This window comes from Mytilus edulis, chromosome 6, assembly GCF_963676685.1.
Source record: "Mytilus edulis chromosome 6, xbMytEdul2.2, whole genome shotgun sequence".
Taxonomy (NCBI): domain Eukaryota; kingdom Metazoa; phylum Mollusca; class Bivalvia; order Mytilida; family Mytilidae; genus Mytilus; species Mytilus edulis.
The window spans coordinates 48,632,815-48,651,921 of NC_092349.1; the positions used below are offsets into that span (position 1 = coordinate 48,632,815).

Below are 19,107 nucleotides of genomic sequence, written 5' to 3' on the forward strand. Positions count from 1 at the left end.
AAAATAGCGCCAAGGAGACTATTTTGCCGGAGTCAGTAAAATAGCCCCTAAGAGACTATTTTGCCCGAGTCGGCTCATAGGATTGAACAGATACACAAAGTATACAGTTTACATATACATATGTACAGCATTAATGTCATAAACTATTTCTAACATATAGAGGAGTTTGACATACAATTTACATAATTGGTAATAAAGGTACATAACAAACAATCAAGTGTTACGAATTCTTTCCGTCTAATAAAGGTATTTACCCAGATTATTTAATTCCTTAGAATGTCTTGCAGATAGTATTTGAACTAATTTGGTTTTCTATAACAATATGACTTAATATATTTACTTCTGACATTTACATACTTATCACACTCTAATATAACTTCGATTACTTTCTTATCACACATAGTACAAATACGCTCATTTCTGGAAGTATCGTCCAGTTTCTACAGTAAGTTGAATCAATGTGAATCTATAGATATGATATATGTTCTAGATTCGGGCAAATACAAACCGTGATCTAAAGATAGTTATAAATATTCCTTTTATTCACTTACAATTATAGATTGGAATCATTAATAACAACAAATTCTCGCATGCAGTATAGTACACGTAACAGGGATTCAAGAGTATGATCTCAGTATCTGCTCTCATCCCATTTTTCTTCATGAACTATTATTTTTATCGGTGAAATGTATGTATAGTTTTTATATATTATTACGTTATTTTTCAACTGTACATAAATTATTTTGATTTTGTTTCTATTTTCCTGGTTACCTTGTAAATTATCAAATTTCAATCATATAGCCGATGACCAGCGAACAATCTCTAATAAATGAAGGATCACTCAGGAATAGATTAATTACCTTAGCTGTATTTGGCAAAACTTTTCAGGAATTTTTGGTCCTCAAATCTCTTCAACTTCGTACTTTATTTAGCCTTTTATAAAAAAAAATAATTCGAGCGTCACTGATGAGTCTTTTGTAGACGAATCGCGCGTCTGGCGAAATATAGAATTGTATTCCTGGTATCTATGATGAGTTTATTTGCAACCCGGCCACTTGGTCGATGCCACTCGGCTGGTGGAGATTTATTTCCTCGAGTGTATCACCAGCCCAGTAGTCAGCACTTCTGTGTTGACTTGAGTTATCATTGATATGTTTATAATTATAAATTAAATGTTAACAAAACTTTGAATTTTGGAAAAACTAAGGCTTTTCCACCTCAGGAATAGATTACCTTAGCTGTATTTGGCAAAACGTTTGAGAATTGATGGTCCTCAAATCTCTTCAACTTCGTACTTTATTTGGCCTTTTATAACATTTTTGATTCGAGTGTCACTGATGAGTCTTTTGTAGACGAAACGCGCGTCTGGCGTAAATATAAAATTTTATATTCCTGGTATCTATGATGAGTTTATTTGAAGAAAGAAGCAACTAATCCGGAATTACATATTTCACCGTTATAGATCTTCAATTAACATCGATCAGACGTTTCCGGAGAAGACGACACTCATTCCTTGAAAAAAACAACCTTTGATGTTAAGGAAAACAAGCGTAGGTTTAATGCATTACGATAATATCACAAAAAATCGATCACCAATAATTTATTTAAAATAGATGATCGTATTATATATACTCAGTCCAGTTTAGTGTGGTAAATAATCTGCATATCTGCTCCTGAAAGATGCATATTTTTTTTTACAAATTACTGTCTTCATCTGTTCATACACCACTATGCTTATGATATATATCGTCATGTCATATAAATAAATAAATAAATAAGCTTTATTTAGAGTCGGCATGGTATATAAAACATAGACAAACATAAGCTCTAATGCGCTTTTAACCGACATATGTTTTCGTATCAACCACATTTCGTTTGTTTCGACTGCACACGCATACATTGTTGTGTGTTTTTTCTGTTTTTATATTTGGAACAACAGTAATACTACGTTTACAACCTGACAAATGTTTGACATATTCAAAGTCGCTTTTTAAGACATAAGAACTAAATAAATTAAACTTACCTGTTCAGCCATTTTTATTTAATGTTAAAATTAGGCAGTGTCTGCGCGTACCCGCATGTGGGTACGAATAGTCAAATTGACATTCGTAGGCTACGCGTACCCACATCCGGTTTTATAATAAAATGCAATCAAATCGGGAATTAAACGTGAAATATATACAGAAATTATCGATAATATGGGGATTTCGAGTAGAACGAGTGAAGGGTGATAATTAAGGGTATGACAAATAATATTTTCGAATTGTATTTATAAGTTTAATAATAAAATATAATAAACCTTGCAAATTAAATGCACACTGATTGAAAATGAAATATACCACTGGTAGACCTATTTGGCAAATGACCGCGATTTTTGGCAAATCTCCGCGGAACGGATAATAAGTAGAGGTTCATCGTAAATTTTTCGTTTTATAGTATATTTTGCGGTTCTCCGGAGATTTTCCGTGTCTCAGGGAATTATCCGCGTGTCTCAGGGAATTATCCGTTTGTCCGATTAAACTGGTGTGTATTGAGTCAGTGATAGAACCAGTGATGCGTGAGCGGCGGTTATTAATAGATCGTTGTATAATCCGTTATCTGTGAGCAACGGTTATTAATAGATCGTTGTGATTATATACACTGTTTACAGTCAGATAAAGATAACCGTCTTATTACCCTTTTCAGTGGAGAAATAAAAAGCGGTGGTTTTGATATTAAAGTTACTTGCAATTTAAATATCGAATTTAGTTCAATAAAGAATAATCTATTTAAATGTGACCAATGAACAGGAAAATGCACGTGGTAACTTTGCAATACTACAAATATGTTCACCTTACAAAATTCTTCTTTATTGTCATGTTAAGATAAATCAGTTCCTGTAAAAACAGTAAAAACAGAGTCTTGATTACTGCAGATGCCGTAATCCGACATAATGTCATACTGATTTGACACTTGTCTAGTGTGAGTAACACCTGCTGTGATATTTTTGCAATACAACATGGACAAGCGGAAGGTCGTAAATCAATCTGTTGATCCGAATATAACTTTACCTGTACAGATATTTATTTATGGAGGATATCATAGATACATTTAATAAATTGTATTGTATTCAATGGAGATAATTTAAATACACAATATAATTTATTAAGACATATTTGCAGGTATACATTGAACATGTTTTCTCCAACCAAGAAGGTTTGATATTGAATGCTTTTTTTTTTTTTTTTTTTTTTTTTTTTATCTAACTTCGATCTGATCAGTCTCGTAGATTATAAACAAGTAATTCGTTTATAGTTATACATTGTTACTCTTCTAACGTCTTTTTCTTTGTGCTATTAAAAAAAACCACAATTTTCCACATCAGATCGACATTTATATATATGTCGTGTACAAGTTGTGATTTTGTACAGGTTATAACATGTACGAAAGTATTGTACATGTTATAACTTGTATAATGGAAAAATACAAGTTATAACATGTACAAAAATACCTCGTACATGTTATAACCTGTACAAAATATTGCTTAAAAATGGTTTTAACTTGTACAAATTTGAAAACTAAAAATATGCTTCCATTATTGCAACAGATGTTATTAACCTCAATATGTGTAAATGTTTGCACCTGTCCTAAGTCAGGAATCTAATGTACAGTAGTTGTCGTTTGTTTTGTTTCTTGTTTCTCGTTTTTTTATATAGATTAGACCGTTGGTTTTCCCGTTTGAATGGTTTTACACTAGTAATTTTGGGGCCCTTTATAACTTGTTGTTCGGTGTGAGCCAAGGCTCCGTGTTGAATGCTGTACATTGACCTATAATGATTTACTTTTTTAAATTGTTGTTTGGATGGAGAGTTGTCTCATTGGCACTAACACCGCATCTTCCTATATCTATTGAAGGTGTCACTGTATCGGTTATGATAACGTTCAAGGTTGAAATGGTGCACCATTGCTTAAAATCAATATATACATTGCAGGGTTAGTCTTGACAACTCATAATAATCCGGCAACCTACAAAGATTTAGCAGGAAAATGAAAGTTGATAAGATAAAAAATGAGAATAAATTTTTGACTATCCTAAGACCCTCATTAAACACCTCTCCTGTATTCCTTACTTTGTGATCATTTTAAGAGGGGCAGGACCTTTTTGGGACGTCGGGATCAGGTATTTTTAAGCTGATAGCCAGGATAGATTTCTCTACAAATAAAATTGAGAATGGAAATAGGTAATGCGTGAAAGAGACAACAATCCGACCATAGAGCTGACAACAGCCGAGGGCCACCAATACCTGCTTTCAAAGCAGAGGATATGTATATCTAAAACATCAGAATGACATTCGCCTCATGCAATGATAGCTTGCAATTTATCAAAGAAATAATAATTTGAGGTATAAATTTACACAAGTCATACTGAAGGTAAAAAATGTTGAAAGTAGATTCAAAGATATTTATAATGAAGCGTGGTCCAATGAAAACAATTTCAGCTCTCGCTTGCTTTTACAGATTAATCATATGAAACATTACTTTAGTTTTTGCATGCTATAAAACAAGGAGTATTACGCAAAATGTTAAGCAATAGTTCTTAAAAATTTCAGATTAATTTAGTTTCTAGAATCTAGTGTATTGTCATCTAGGAATTTCAAAGATAATTCATGCTTAAAGTAAATAAAAGAGAAAAGAAATGTATGCTTTAAGTGTCACACTGATTTAAGCCATGACGGACTGCATAAAACATGCAATTACATGAAAACACATTATTCCAACAAAAGTCATGAAGAATACATTTCTGAAACTTTGTATGTTTATTTTTCTGTAAAGAAAAAACACGTTCTGGCCTATTGATTGTTGTTCTTTATTCATTAATAAATTTTAATGTCTATTTTACTTCCTTTATATTTATTTTAATTTTTGTACAAGTTAACACCGTTTTTAAGCAATATTTTGTACATGTTATAACATGTATGGGGTACTTTTGTACATGTTATAACTTGTATTTTTGCATTATACAAGTTATAACAAGTACAATATTTTTGTACATGTTATAACCTGTACAAAATCGCAACATGTACACGACATATATATGAATACTGGAAATCTTTTTCCGTCCGACACCACGCTCCCCACAAGAGCCCCAAGATATAATCATACCTGTCAATCACTAGCCGCAAGTTGAACATTTTGGCCAGCCTTCCTCGTTGCGAATTTATTTTTTTTAAATTGACATGTGAAAAGAATAAAGTGATGGGAAGTTTATTTTACGACCTATCAGAACTTCTTGTGATTCTAATAAGATTTTTCCTAGGCCGCATTTCTTTCTAACAAGAATTTTGTAAACGTTGTGTCGCGTGTGTTACTGTTTTCTAAACGATACACGAGTAGAAACAAGTACATCGTTTGATAAATCTTTAATGACCCTGTTTGAATTGTCAATAATGCATGCACATGTTGTTGGTAATCAGACTTTTTTACAAACGTAGAAACAAATACTTCGTTTAATCAGATTGAGGTTAGAAACAAATGCAGCGTTTGTACTAACAAACGACAAACTGCAGACGCATTTTTAGTGTTTGCATAGTTTGTCAAAGTTTATGTAAACTTTGCAAACGTATGTGTTTGAAAAAAATGATCAAAACATGTGCGAGCTTAGCCGTTTGCATCGTTTGTGTTAGAAAGAAATGCATCTTTAATGAGTCTGAATCCGTAACCGTCAAAATAGCATGCTTTACAAAAAGATCAGCCAATTCAAACGTTTCTTTACACAAAGATGATTTTAAGTACGTCATACATTACATGTAAATTAAACATTTATTTAAGTACATTTTTTTCGTATCTATCAATTTGGTTACAGGGTTTATGCAAGTAAGTTGTACCGTGTGGTGCGTTTTCAGATTCATTTCTCAACAACTTCCTGTGAACCGAAATATTTCGGCGGGGGTATCAACGGCGGCAAGCTTACAGTTTAACTTGCTTAAATTTTATTTAAGTCAGTTTATTGAAATAAAATTGAAAATGGAAATGGGGAATGTGTCAAAGAGATAGCAACCCGACCATAGAAAAACAGCAGCAGAAGGTCACCAACAGGTCTTCAATGTAGCGAGAAACTCCCGCACCCGAAGGCGTCCTTCAGCTGGCCCCTAAACAAATATATACTAGTTCAGTGATAATGAACGCCATACTAATTTCCAAATTGTACACAAGAGACTAAAATTAAAATAATACAAGATTAACAAAGGCCAGATGCTCCTGACTTGGGACAGGCGGAAAAATGCGGCGGGGTTAAACATGTTTATGAGATCTCAACCCTCCCCCTATACCTCTAGTAGCCAAAGTAGAAAAGTAAACGCATAACAATACGCACATTTAAAATTCAGTTCTAAAGAAGTCCGAGTCTGATGTCAGAAGATTTAACCAGATAAAATAAACAAAATGACATTGTTTTTGCAGAAGATTAATCGAGACATTAACGTACTTTGGCTTCCCATTTGTTCCACTGTGTAGGATAACTTATTTACGCATTACATCATTAATTATTACCAATATTAAAATGCTGAAATGCAAGTTGTATACTTATTATTTTACTAATTTGCGTTTTGGTTCCGTTCAAATTTGCTGTTATAGCATGTGTAGATTCCTTGATTTTCATAACTTATCTAGTTTCAGTTGTTAAATACTAGTCAGTAAAGAGCTAAATATTTTGCCTTCCAGCAGAGCCAACAATTAAACATCAGACGTATACGTGCATGATACATTAATCATATATATATGTAATATCAGTAATGGACTCCTAGACTTTTTCTCCTTTTATAGCCGACTATGCAGTATGGGCTGTGCTCATTGTTGAAGGCTGTACGGTGACCTACATGTATAGTTGTTAATTTCTGTGGCATATGGTCTCTTAACGAGAGTTTTCTCATTGGCAATCACACCACATCTTTTTTTTAAACGGACTCATTTAGCATTTGTTATATTCTCAACGGTTGAGAAAAACTCCATGATAGACAAGTCAACTGGGGTTTTGAGTTGAACATTTTGATTGTGTATGTTTATAAGGGTTTGAATAGGATTTATATAGAAGAAGAGAGAATATATATGGACAAAAAGAGCACAACAAAGGGCCAAAAAAGTAAATAAAATAGACACCAAGAAAACAAAGAATATAGAATAATGGGGGGAAATATGAAGACTACAGAAAAATTACTTACAACTATAAGACAATATTCAAGACCCTCGTATGTGTTCAAATACAATCTGTATACACTATAGTATATATCTTGCTATAAAGTTCCGTTCTCAATGTTATTTGCTCGAGCATGACTGTCTGATTCTATTTAATTTTTAAATTGATGTCCAGTGGCAAACATTTCTAGAGTCGTGTCATTCAGGAAGTAAATACAAGAAAAAATGAATCTGTTCATGCGCGGGTTGGTTAAAAATAGAGCTCCCTACATATATCTTGTTTAAAAAAATATTTATTTGACTCAGCTATCTTCAAGGCACTATCTTCTTCTGTTACATGAAATTGTGATACTGTGAAATTGACGGATTAGATTTTATTTTAGCCATGATTGCCAAAGTTTGAAGTAGTAGAGACCATTTCCGTGACCTGAGTTTGTTGCACTCTGTGGGTAAAATCCAGTAGTTTTTTTTTAGCCTACTGAGATTTTAATTACTTATTTTCGAATGATGGAACCATATCAAAATAATAAATTGAACACGGGTTTGACGGTCAGTAAACTGTCACACAAGAAATAGATTGAATGTTGCATGTACCCTAGTCCAATTTGTAATGTTGTCTTTACGTCCTTCCACATTCTTTTTTTTTCTTCAAAATCCGGGATCCGCTTTCGAATATATTATTATGGGAGTCTGTCAATGGAGCTAGAGATACATTTAACGACCTTGACTGGCTATACAACCCTTGCATGCACATTATGGTAGATAAATACATCATACACAGATACACTGGCTGGTTAAAGGGACAATAAACCAGAAGTGTAAATTGCCCCAGGTATTTTAAGTATATTGTGTGTAATGTGTCAACAGCCACGTGTTAGTGAATTCACAGTCGCTTGTATTTTAGTGATATATGTATGAAAAAAAATTAAAAAAAATACTGTTATATGTATAATATATATGAAAATTAAAAAAAAAAACTGTTATATGTATAATATAGTTCAAGCGACTGTGGTGAATTCAAAGATAATCAAAATGATCTAATTCACGTGGTAATCTACCATACAGCTACGCATCATCGCACATCGCAAACAACTAGCTTTGCATTGTAAGATATTTAATTATACCCCTGCTTTGAAAAAAGGGGGGGTATACTGTTCTACCTCTGTCCGTCAGACCGTCAGTCCATCCGTCCGTCAGTCTGTCAGTCAGTCCGTCCGTCCCATGAATATTTTTCGTCACATTTTTTGTCAGGAACTACACTACCAGGATTTCTGAAATTTGGTTTCAGGCTTGATATAAGTCAGCTACACTTGGAACTTGATGCGTTTTCAGATTCATCACTCAACAACTTCCTGTTTACCGAACACTTGTTTGATTTTACACATGATAGCCAAGTTGAAAATTTTTCGTCACATTTTTCTCAGGAACTGCAATACAAGGATTTCTGAAATTTGGTTTAAGGGTTAATATAAGCCAGCTATACCGTGGTAACCAAGGTCTGTCGTTTTTAACTGTTCAGTGGCGGATCCAGACATTTTCATAAGTGGGGGCCCACTGACTGACCTAAGAGGGGGCCCGCTCCAGTCACGTTTCAGTGATTCCTTATATAAGCAACCAAATTTTTTCCCAAAAAGGGGGGGCCCGGGCCCCCTGCCCCCCCCCCCCCCCCCTAAATCCGCCTCTGCTGTTTATATGGGAATTGGTGAAGGTCTGTCGTTTTTAACTGTTTATATGGGAATTGGTGAAGGTCTGTCGTTTTTAACTGTTTATATGGGAATTGGTGAAAAAGTCATAGTTCAAAGTCATAAATGAGCGTAAATAAGTGTTCCGTGAAAATTGTTTTCGAAAATCTAATTTGTTCATAATTCTTTTATGTAATAAACTTATTTAAATAAATTTGTACCTTCCCTTGTCTGATCACCAGCATGGCTAAATGTATTACTCCCAAATGTATTGTGAGGTGACACGTTCAGGTATTCAAGCGATTTCCTGTCGGACTTGCAAGTTCATGCATCGCTTCACTTCTAAGGGTATTGATCAGTGTATACGACCGATAACTTGTAACTTTCCATTTTGAACTATCAGGTGTATAGTATAAATCTCTGTCTTGCGTGTCCGATATACTAGTCATTACTAAACGCATAAGCTTGTTTATAAATTACATTTCTGTTGTAAAGAATATTATTTATAAAACTCTAAATAATTCCAAAAAAAAAAAGATTTGATAAAATAAAAATCTGTTTTCACATTTTTTTCCAAGGGTAAATTTGGGGAAATGTAAGTACTCGTTCTCAAAAGTGAAGGACAGTTTGAAACATACAAGAAATATTGATTTAACAAACAATACGCAGTTATCGACCATTCTTTTATACGCCTTGATAGAAAGTTACGGAACTATAGATAGTTGCAATTCAAAATTATATACATTTTTACATTGAACATAAGAAAGACACATACATTTTGTTTATTTGGGTTAAAAGTTTTGTAAATAAACTAGTCCTCGTATGACAACAGTATGTTATCATGTGATGTCGATGGACGAAGAAGAAGAAGAGAACTTATTTGAATTAAATACAGGTCGATATTTAACTTGCTTTGGGTTCATCGAAGTTATGGACATAGGAAAATCACAGATTTCTATTTCAACAATATTGTTCTCGAACAAAGGAAGGAGTTGTCATCACAATTGTTGGCTATAATGTATAATGATGTGAACATGGTTCTGAAAGTACATTATGCAAAATTTCCTGTTCCGACATGCATGTTATATATGCCACTGGACAAACACCAATTATCCCCAAGGGATGTGAATATTTTGCTGGAAAACTATTGAGTATCAAAGTTTCAAATTAATTTCGGGATTTATTTTCCTTCTCGGTATTCAATATTCAATAACAGAAAAAAAGAATAAACTGCTTGTCCGCTTAATAGGGATATTCTTGTTATAGTTATATTAAAAAATAGGGATATATGACATTAAATTGGTTCTGTCTTTTATTTTTAAACATCGTTAAAAAGATGTGTGTCTAAGGTGAACGACACAAGAACCCTGTAATACTAGTACGAGAGCATATAAACATTCCTTCTCAATAATATGGTTGTATTGGAAATCTTTTCATACAGATTGACAACTCATGGTCCGATATGCATGTAATATTTGCCACATGACGCCCATAGTTCTTTCTACCATCATCATCTTATTCTTTGATATTGCTGTAAACATCGATGGTTCACACCCAAACAAAATGGGAGTAATGTACCTTCTGATAGCTTCTCCGTGTTATACACTGGTGAAACTTAATATATAGACGAAATTTCGGTATTGAAATGAATCTACATCTCACAAACAGGATTTTTAAATAACGATTTTGGGCAATCGTTGTAAGTTCATGAATATTCATATGGTGCTTTTCTTTAGCGCCAATTGGAAAAAACGTATCTTTAAATAAAGTTTACATTATTAAACATATTCCTCAGAAATCAGTTATCATAAAACCATACGAGTTATGATAAACCTTGATAAAACACAGTTCTGTTATCATAAAACATAAAAGAATGCACTATGTAAACTGGAGTAAAATTATGAGAGTTCTAAGCACTGTACATGTACTATAGTAAAGTTGTAAGTCTGTTCTGTCACAAAACTTGTAAGCGATGGTCCATGCAGTTATATTCATGTCTGGAAATTTTCTTGGCTGTTTATCCAAAAGATATAGTCTGGTTTTTTTTTCTGTTTCCCATCGTTTTTTGAGAAATGCATTCAAGAGTGAATCGTTAACTGGGTAAAAGACCAGTGGCAAATATCTCTCTGTTCGTTCTGTCGATTTGGGAAGATATTTTCTAATTCATTTGAAAATATCTATATGTGTTTGCAATGTTCAATGCTTGGACTTTGAAAAGGCGCTAATAAAGCTAACTAAATATTATTTTGATAAAAGAGGTAATACAACAAATTTAATTTTTCAAACAAATAATTCTGTAAACATCGCGTGTGAGGGTTTACTCGGAGTTAAAAGAAAAGACAACAGGGCAAATCTGAGGAAAAAAAAATCCCGAAAATTCGTAGTAACAGGAAATTAAACAGTAATTGAAACCCCCTCCTCAAACAAATGTACCTCATGACCTGTATTATGCTGAGGTACAATTTATTTGGTGAAAAAAATATAGAATGCTGGAAGTGTTTCGATGTGCTATTGGAAAATCCTTTGAAAAAAATGGGTAGGGTTCACCAGGCCACGGCTTAGGTAGCACTTCACAGAAAATATACATTTTGTAGTTACAATTGAGCCACAGAATGTTGAATAACCTTCCAACCCTGGCCTTCTAATAAGTTAGGCCAACTGTTAGTGTCATACATGCAAAACTACAGACCTATCTACGGAGTGCTACCATACTCACATGCTCCCGATACTAGTATGTTGAAGAAGTAATGAAATTAATAGAACCAGAGCCGGATTTAGTGGGGAATGGCGTTGATGAGAGTTTTTAATAGTCTTGATTTGATTGACTGATATACATGGAAGTTTTTAACGACACTGACTCAATGACTGGCTATACAACACATAGAAGCTTTTGACGACATTGACTGCCTAAACAGCCCTTTGAGTTTCTCAGTCGGCTATAAAGGGGGAATGACACGGTGTCCGCCCTCTTTTGTTGAAAAATAAATATTGATTATATAGGGAATCACTTGAGAATGACTGGAGCTGGTCCTCTCATGACATTATCAGTTAGTCTCCCTTCTCCTTATATATAAAAAAAATCTGGATCTGCCACTGAGAACAAGTTTAATAAATTAAAAAAAGAATGTGTCACTAGTATACACGGATGCCCAATCCGCACTATCATTTTCTATGTTTAACAGACCAAGGACTTTCTTTAATTAGTATAGAAAGTCCCTGATTGGACTGAGGAAATGAGGTAATTCTAATTTGGCATTAAATTTAGAAAGATCATATCATTGTGAACATGTGTACTAAGTTTAAAATTGATTGGATATCAACTTCATCAAACACTACCTCGACCAAAAACTTCAACCTGAAGCGGGACAGACGGACGAACGAACAAACGAACAGACAGACCAGAAACAATGCTGGTATATATTTTTAATCTTTATTGCAAAATTACACCCATAAGGGTCAAGCAATATAAACAAACATTGTAATATAAGGTAATCTTATACACTCCCACTCCTGAAACACAAACAAAATTAAAAGTCATCTGATTGCAATCTTATAACTGTTAATACTGATGAAGTCGCTTTATCATTGATTTATAAGATACAAGTTGTGACCTTCGAAATTGTTTTATATTATTTTATTTGTATATTTTCCTATAGACTTTTAAGGTACCTCCGTTGTCCGTAAAAAAAATCCCTTCCATAATATCCAAAACTTCATCGTTGATTTGGAAAAAAAAATGATTTTAGATTATCGATTATCAATTGAAATGAACCTACTAGAGCCTCAACTTTCAAGCGCACAATCATTACACATCACTTTAACCCTGAGTTGACATTCCACAATCGGTCAGTAACATCACCTGTGTTTATAGTTAAAGGGTATTTCCCGCCGTTGGACAATCCCGTGCAGTCGACACAATTGATTTTTTAACATTCTCTATTATGAGCGAGGTCAAGTTTTAGATCAAGTTAATTACATATATTTTTAACGTTAATTATTTAATTATTAAAAAAAAACGTATCATCATTTCTTTTCTTTTCTTTTTTTTTGCTAGTATAGTAAATAAATCTCAATCCCGGGATGTAGATACACTTAACATTAGACCTCGAAGTGCCTTCTTATAAATGGAGAAACTGTCTTTCACATTAAAATTTAAGAGAATATTATCGCTCAGGCATATTTTAAATTTTGTAATAAGATGATTGATTGTTGGTTGTTTAACTTCCAGTGGCAAATATTCCATAAATGTCAGGACGAACTTAGTTTTAAGATCGAACTCTCAAAATATAATTGAAAAACAGTAATGATGACAGAAGAACTTTGATACGTGTGAAATAACCATCCAATCTTTTAAATATAACTTATTTATATTTCAAAAAGTAACAGATTAGTTTACAAGACGTGCATTGACGTACTTTCATATCTTTAAAATGGAACTTCTTTGTCTAAAAGACAACCCACGAGTTGTCGAAATCCAGTTGCATGCATACTATATACATACATATGCATATTATGCATCGACGATCGTTGTATTACGTAACATACTGCTATACCAATTAACCCATGATATCAACTAAGGTTAGAACTTCCTCCAGGCCGTTCATTTTATTTTTGTTCCAATAAACGGTTCTTGAATCAATTATAATTTCTGAAGTATTTACGATGAAAGCATTATTCTCAAATCGTCTTACACAATGATAAAATTGTATTTATACCACAATTGGAAAGTAATTTAATAAAACAAATGACAGATGAACTGATTAATTATAAAGATGAATGCATGTCCATATTCGCAACTTGTTATTATCTCATCGTAGCATATTGTTAATTTTGCTAATATATGCCTTCAACCCCAAGAGGTATAAATGTGCATTTCATTCTGAACGATTGATGGATCAGCAGGTGATCAAGACCGTGTTAAAAATTCCTATTTGCCAATGAAGTTTAAATGATCTGCGGCCTCAGAAATACAAATGTATTTTTCCACCATAAAAGTAAACCTTTCACCCCGAGAAATATATAATCTGTTTCTCTCTAAATTTACAAGACATTATGTGATAAATTTTTAAAAATTCCTTATATCTCAATCAATTAATGATACTAGTAGTTCTGTTAACTTCTACATATAACACAATCTGTACCTCAATACAACCGTCCCTCACACTTAACGGATTATACAACGATCAATTAATGATTGAACGTCGCTCACGCATAACGGATTATACAACCGACCTTTCAATAACCGTCGCTCACGCATCACTGGTTCTATCAATAACTCAATACACACCCGTTTTATCGGACAAACGGATAATTCCCTGAGACACGGAAAATCTCCGGAGAACCGCAAAATATTCTGTAAAACGGAAAATTTACGATGAACCTCTATTTATTATCCGTTCCGCGCAGATTGTCCAAAAAACACCGATTTTTTTACAAAAATCACGGTGATTTTCCAAATAGGTCTGCCAGTGTACAGTCCCTGTAAACTATTATGAGGGGGAGGACAGGGGTAAGGGAGACAGGGGGTAGGAGAAAGGAGAAAGGGGTGGGAGAAAGGAGAAAGGGGGTAGGAGAAAGGAGAGGAAGGCTGGGAGAAAGGAGAAAAAGTTTGAGAAAGGAGAAAAAATAAAATATCTCTCCTTTTAAAAAAAATTCTAATATATCAAGAAAAAATATCTCAAAAGGAGATGTTTTATTCTAATGGGAGAAAGGAGAACGGGGTATGAGAAAGGAGAAGAGGGGTGGGAGAAGGGAGAAGGGTACCCCCTGTCCTCCCCCTCTATTATAGTCCTATAATATATAATATCCGAATTTTAAGTTGCTTCCACGCCTCAGAGGCAAAATATTTTTTGATGCGCTGAAGGTTTACATTTTCGTCAAACATTTTGTTATCTATTAACGAAGCTTTCATAGAAGATTATTGGCATCGGCCTTTGTTTATCAGAAATAATGTATTAGGCCTTAATTTTTCCTGTCGAACTTGTTTAAAATTTTTGCCTCCGTGAATACAGGAAAAAAATATTCTGTAAAACTTTATTTCCTCTTTATTTTTTGTGTTTCCAGTTCTTCTTTTCTCTGCAGCTGCAATTGACTCTGAGTTTGTTTTCATATACAATTGTATAAAATCAGAGACATATAATATTATATGTCTCTGATAAAATTAATCGACTGATCATGTGATACTTTTGAACATATTGTTCCAATTCAGGATAAATTTGAAATGTCTTCCCCACACGTATATCACTCTTTTCCCATTTTAAGAATATTTATTAACCGAGGAAAACTGTTCACTTACATACATATACAAAACTTCTAAGTAGTTGATCAATTTTATTCACTAATATTGCGATAATTTCTGTATATATTTTACGTTTAATTCCCGATCCGATGGCAATTTATTATAAAACCGGATGTGGGTACGCGTAGCCTACGAACGGCAATTTTGCTATTCGTACCCGCATGCGGGTACGCGCAGACACTGCCTTAAAATTATGCATTACTAGAATAGTTGGTGAGAATAATTCTGCAGTTCTAAGGGGTAAGATGAAGTATAGCTATATCGTCTGTCAGTCAGACACCTGATCTTCAAGACATGTGACCGTCATGTGTTTTTTTTTGTCATTTCTATTACAAACCATCGAGTCAAAGTTGTCATATCATTGTTCTTATATAGAATGGTTATTCAATATTCTATTGACAATTCTTTTTATACATCCTTGATACATATTAAAAGTTGAAAACAGTCTTAACTTTATACATTTATAAATCCCAAATTTTGAAAACTGCTTTTTATTTCCCCAAAAAATAATGTCCTTTGTAGAATCCCAGTGCCAATCTGAAAAAAATCACAATTTCAGCACTTGAAACACCATACTAAAACTATTTACTAGTTGTTTTTAGTACGTACTGAAAAGTATAAAAATAACTTTTTTATAATTCAAGCGATCACCAGAACCAAGCCTTTAGAAAATACTCATTTCGGAATTTTATAGTCATATCCTGCTTGTGTACTGATCCAAATTTTAATTCCAACCTAAAGCATATGAAGCTATTATTTTGACAGACAAAATCACAAATTATGGGAAACAGTAAAAAATCGTAGCAAGCCTTGACCAAAAAATCTAAATACCTAAAAACATGGGACAGAACATGCTTTTAAAATTTGAGTAAACATGTAAAAAAAAACTCAACAGTGAAAGCTGTAAGCAGTGAAAATTGTTATTAATATGAAAACACATCACCCAAGTATACTGTTGCATTACATTTATGATTTAGAAATGAAATTTAATCTGATAAGAATAAGGTTAAATCTGTACATGTATACGTACATGTATGTGAGTAACTGAGCAAAGGTAGAAAAATCCAATACACCTTATTGCTATTCTGAAATCTGCTGCGATTACCATGTTTACCAGATAATGTGTGCCTCTTGAACTTATGATTGATGTCATACAACAATAAGTTTTCCATTGTTGCTTCAAAATGTTACGTACCAGAACCTTTGCCTTGTTCAATAATGGCGGATAAATAGCGATAAGGTGTATACTGACCATATCTGACTTGTTCTTTGAATGCCAAAAATTACCAATAAAATGTTGCATGAGGCAACAATAAATCAGAATTGTAAAGCATTCAATGATCTGTTGTCTTGGTGAACAGATTATTTTCAAAACACCAGTCAATAACCATGATAGCAGAAATATGGATTCATAGATTTACAGAAACTGCAGATTAGTCACCATTTTTTCAGCAGACATCCTTTTCAAATTTTGAGAAGATATGTCCGTCACTGGTTCTATATCTAATGATAGCACAGGAAGTATATAGCATTTGTAATGGATGTCAGTCAAAGTGTTGATTCAATTCCAAGGGTTAAAATGGAAGATGCCATATAGTTCAATGATTCTTTACTTTACTTCTTGTAATATATCATACAAAAACAAATCCATGAATCTGTAAATATGTAATTATCTGTAATTATCTGTACATCTGTGTTTCTGCAATCAATCAATGTTTTGTTGAACAGACCTTTTCTAATAGACAATCTTTCCAAAATTATAAAAACATCTATTAAATGACAGTGTGTTACCTAATGTTTTAATATAGAAGAAACATAGTAAAAGTAAAGCAACATGCCATAACAAGTAAGATGAATAAGTAAAAATAAAATTTCACAACAGGGCAATAAGCCGCATGCAGGGTGTTGAATTGTCTATGTATCATAGATGTCTTTACTGATTATTAACACATCATTATTGATCATAAGCATGAAATATTCCATGGCACTCATTCAAATTTTGAATTTTATGCATTTTTAATGCATTTTTTATTTTTATGTATATTATTTTTTTAACTTCTCTGTAACCTTTGTACTTGCATGGTTTTATGAGAATTAACTATCATCTATTGTTTAAGTCTTTCTTTTGTTCATATCTAGCTTGTTCTCATAATGTGAAAATGTAAATCTTTTCTAATTTCAGATTTATAATGTCTTGGGCTTGTCTGCTTCCTGAAGAACTTCTATGTAGACCTACTAGTCTAATAGTCCTGACTGGTCTGGATGTTACTTATAATGCAATTCATAAACTGATATGGGACTCATTTTGTAACAACAGAAGACCTGATCGTGTACCACTGCAGTTTAAGGTCTTCTCAGGAGATCATGAGTACCCTAAATGTAGAACAAACAAGGTAAGTAAAACAAAATGTTCATGTGAGACACATCCATTGTAGACATCTATTTGATATATCTATAATACTAAAAATTAAAATTACGAGGTCCAATTTGTCAGCCGTCATCACGTAAAAACGACGAATCAAAGAATTCAACTTTATATATAACTAATATAGTACAAAGGTGTAGATTAAAAATTACACCACTCCAGGCCCTTCTGTTTTCCACGTAATTAATATTGCCAATAATTAAGAAGTTCCTGGTCGGGTCCGATACCGATACCAATAGTATATTCACCTGTTACCTATTACCTTATCTGTACGTTCCGCATCTGACAGGCGCACCAACAAACTGTGTATTCAGGATTAATATGCTATATATACACTGGTCATAATCATAGGGTTGACACTACTAAATTGTCAAATTGTTACCTATTGTAGTATTTTAATCAGTAAGACTTTCTAAGATAACAATACGAATACTAAAAATCCGGACTAAAAAAAAGGCTTATAGGTACAGTTTTCAATTTGTTAGCGGGCATGACGTAAAACAGTGAATCAAAGAATTCAACTTTATTTATAACTAATATAGGACAATGCTGTTGATTAAGAAATACTCCATTCCAGGACCTTTTGTTTTCCAAATAATTAATATTACCAATAATTGATAAGCTCCAGTTCGACGGGTTCAAACAGAAGGATTTGATAGCAGAGAAAACTGTGTATCTTATAATCGGCATGACTTTATCAGATTACAATACTAATGCTAAAATAAGGCTTGCGCATAGTTATATACTTTAACTCAGTCACGAACCCGCGATATCACGGGTGTGTTCTAGTGTATACAAAAGTTGCAGCTTTCAAAGACTTCATTGTGGATCTTTTTATGCATTACTTACTGCCTTTAAAGTTTAAAATACCTTTTTTATACATATTTAAACTTCATATTTAACTAAAATTACCTGAAAAACTTACAAAAAACATTTTAAGTCTAAGCTACAGATTTTGATGAAAAGTCAGTGTTAACCCATTGTTTACCACCTTGGGCTAAAAAAAATAAGGAAAAATGTATCAAATAAAAATTTTAAGGGCTGAAAAGTATTTTTACTAGTATTTATTAAAGTGGGGAGATGTTGTATGAATGTCAATGAAATAGCAGTCCACCAGAGTTAAAAAAAATAAGTGGAAGTAAGCATTTATAGGCCAGCATATGGCCTACAACAATGTTAAAGACCCATACAGTATAGTAAGCCATAAAGACCCCTACTTGAAATATATAAACCAAGAAAACTAATGGCCTAAGCCAAGGTCCTTCATTCCTGTATTCTTTAAAATATTTAATGTCTTTTTATGCCCCACCTACGATAGTAGAGGGGCATTATGTTTTCTGGTCTGTGCGTCCGTCCGTCCGTTCGTTCGTCCGTCCGTCCGTCCGTCCGTCCGTCCGTCTGTCCCGCTTCAGGTTAAAGTTTTTGGTCGAGGTAGTTTTTGATGAACTTGAAGTCCAATCGACTTCAAACTTGGTACACATGTTCCCTATGATATGATCTTTCTAATTTTAATGCCAAATTAGAGATTTTAC

The 19,107-nt window shown here is 33.3% G+C and overlaps 1 protein-coding gene across 1 annotated transcript in view; it reads left to right on the plus strand.

Annotated features, from left to right (window-relative positions):
* The first annotated feature begins 1,439 nt into the window (after nucleotides 1-1,439).
* LOC139529105 (trafficking protein particle complex subunit 11-like) overlaps nucleotides 1,440-19,107 on the plus strand; it is a 61,416-nt gene continuing 43,748 nt past the window's right edge. Inside the window, exons 1-2 of the mRNA XM_071325379.1 lie at nucleotides 1,440-1,550; nucleotides 17,333-17,543. Coding sequence (XP_071181480.1) covers nucleotides 17,340-17,543 — 204 coding nt within the window. The 5' untranslated portion in view covers nucleotides 1,440-1,550; nucleotides 17,333-17,339. The remainder of the gene's footprint in view (nucleotides 1,551-17,332; nucleotides 17,544-19,107) is intronic.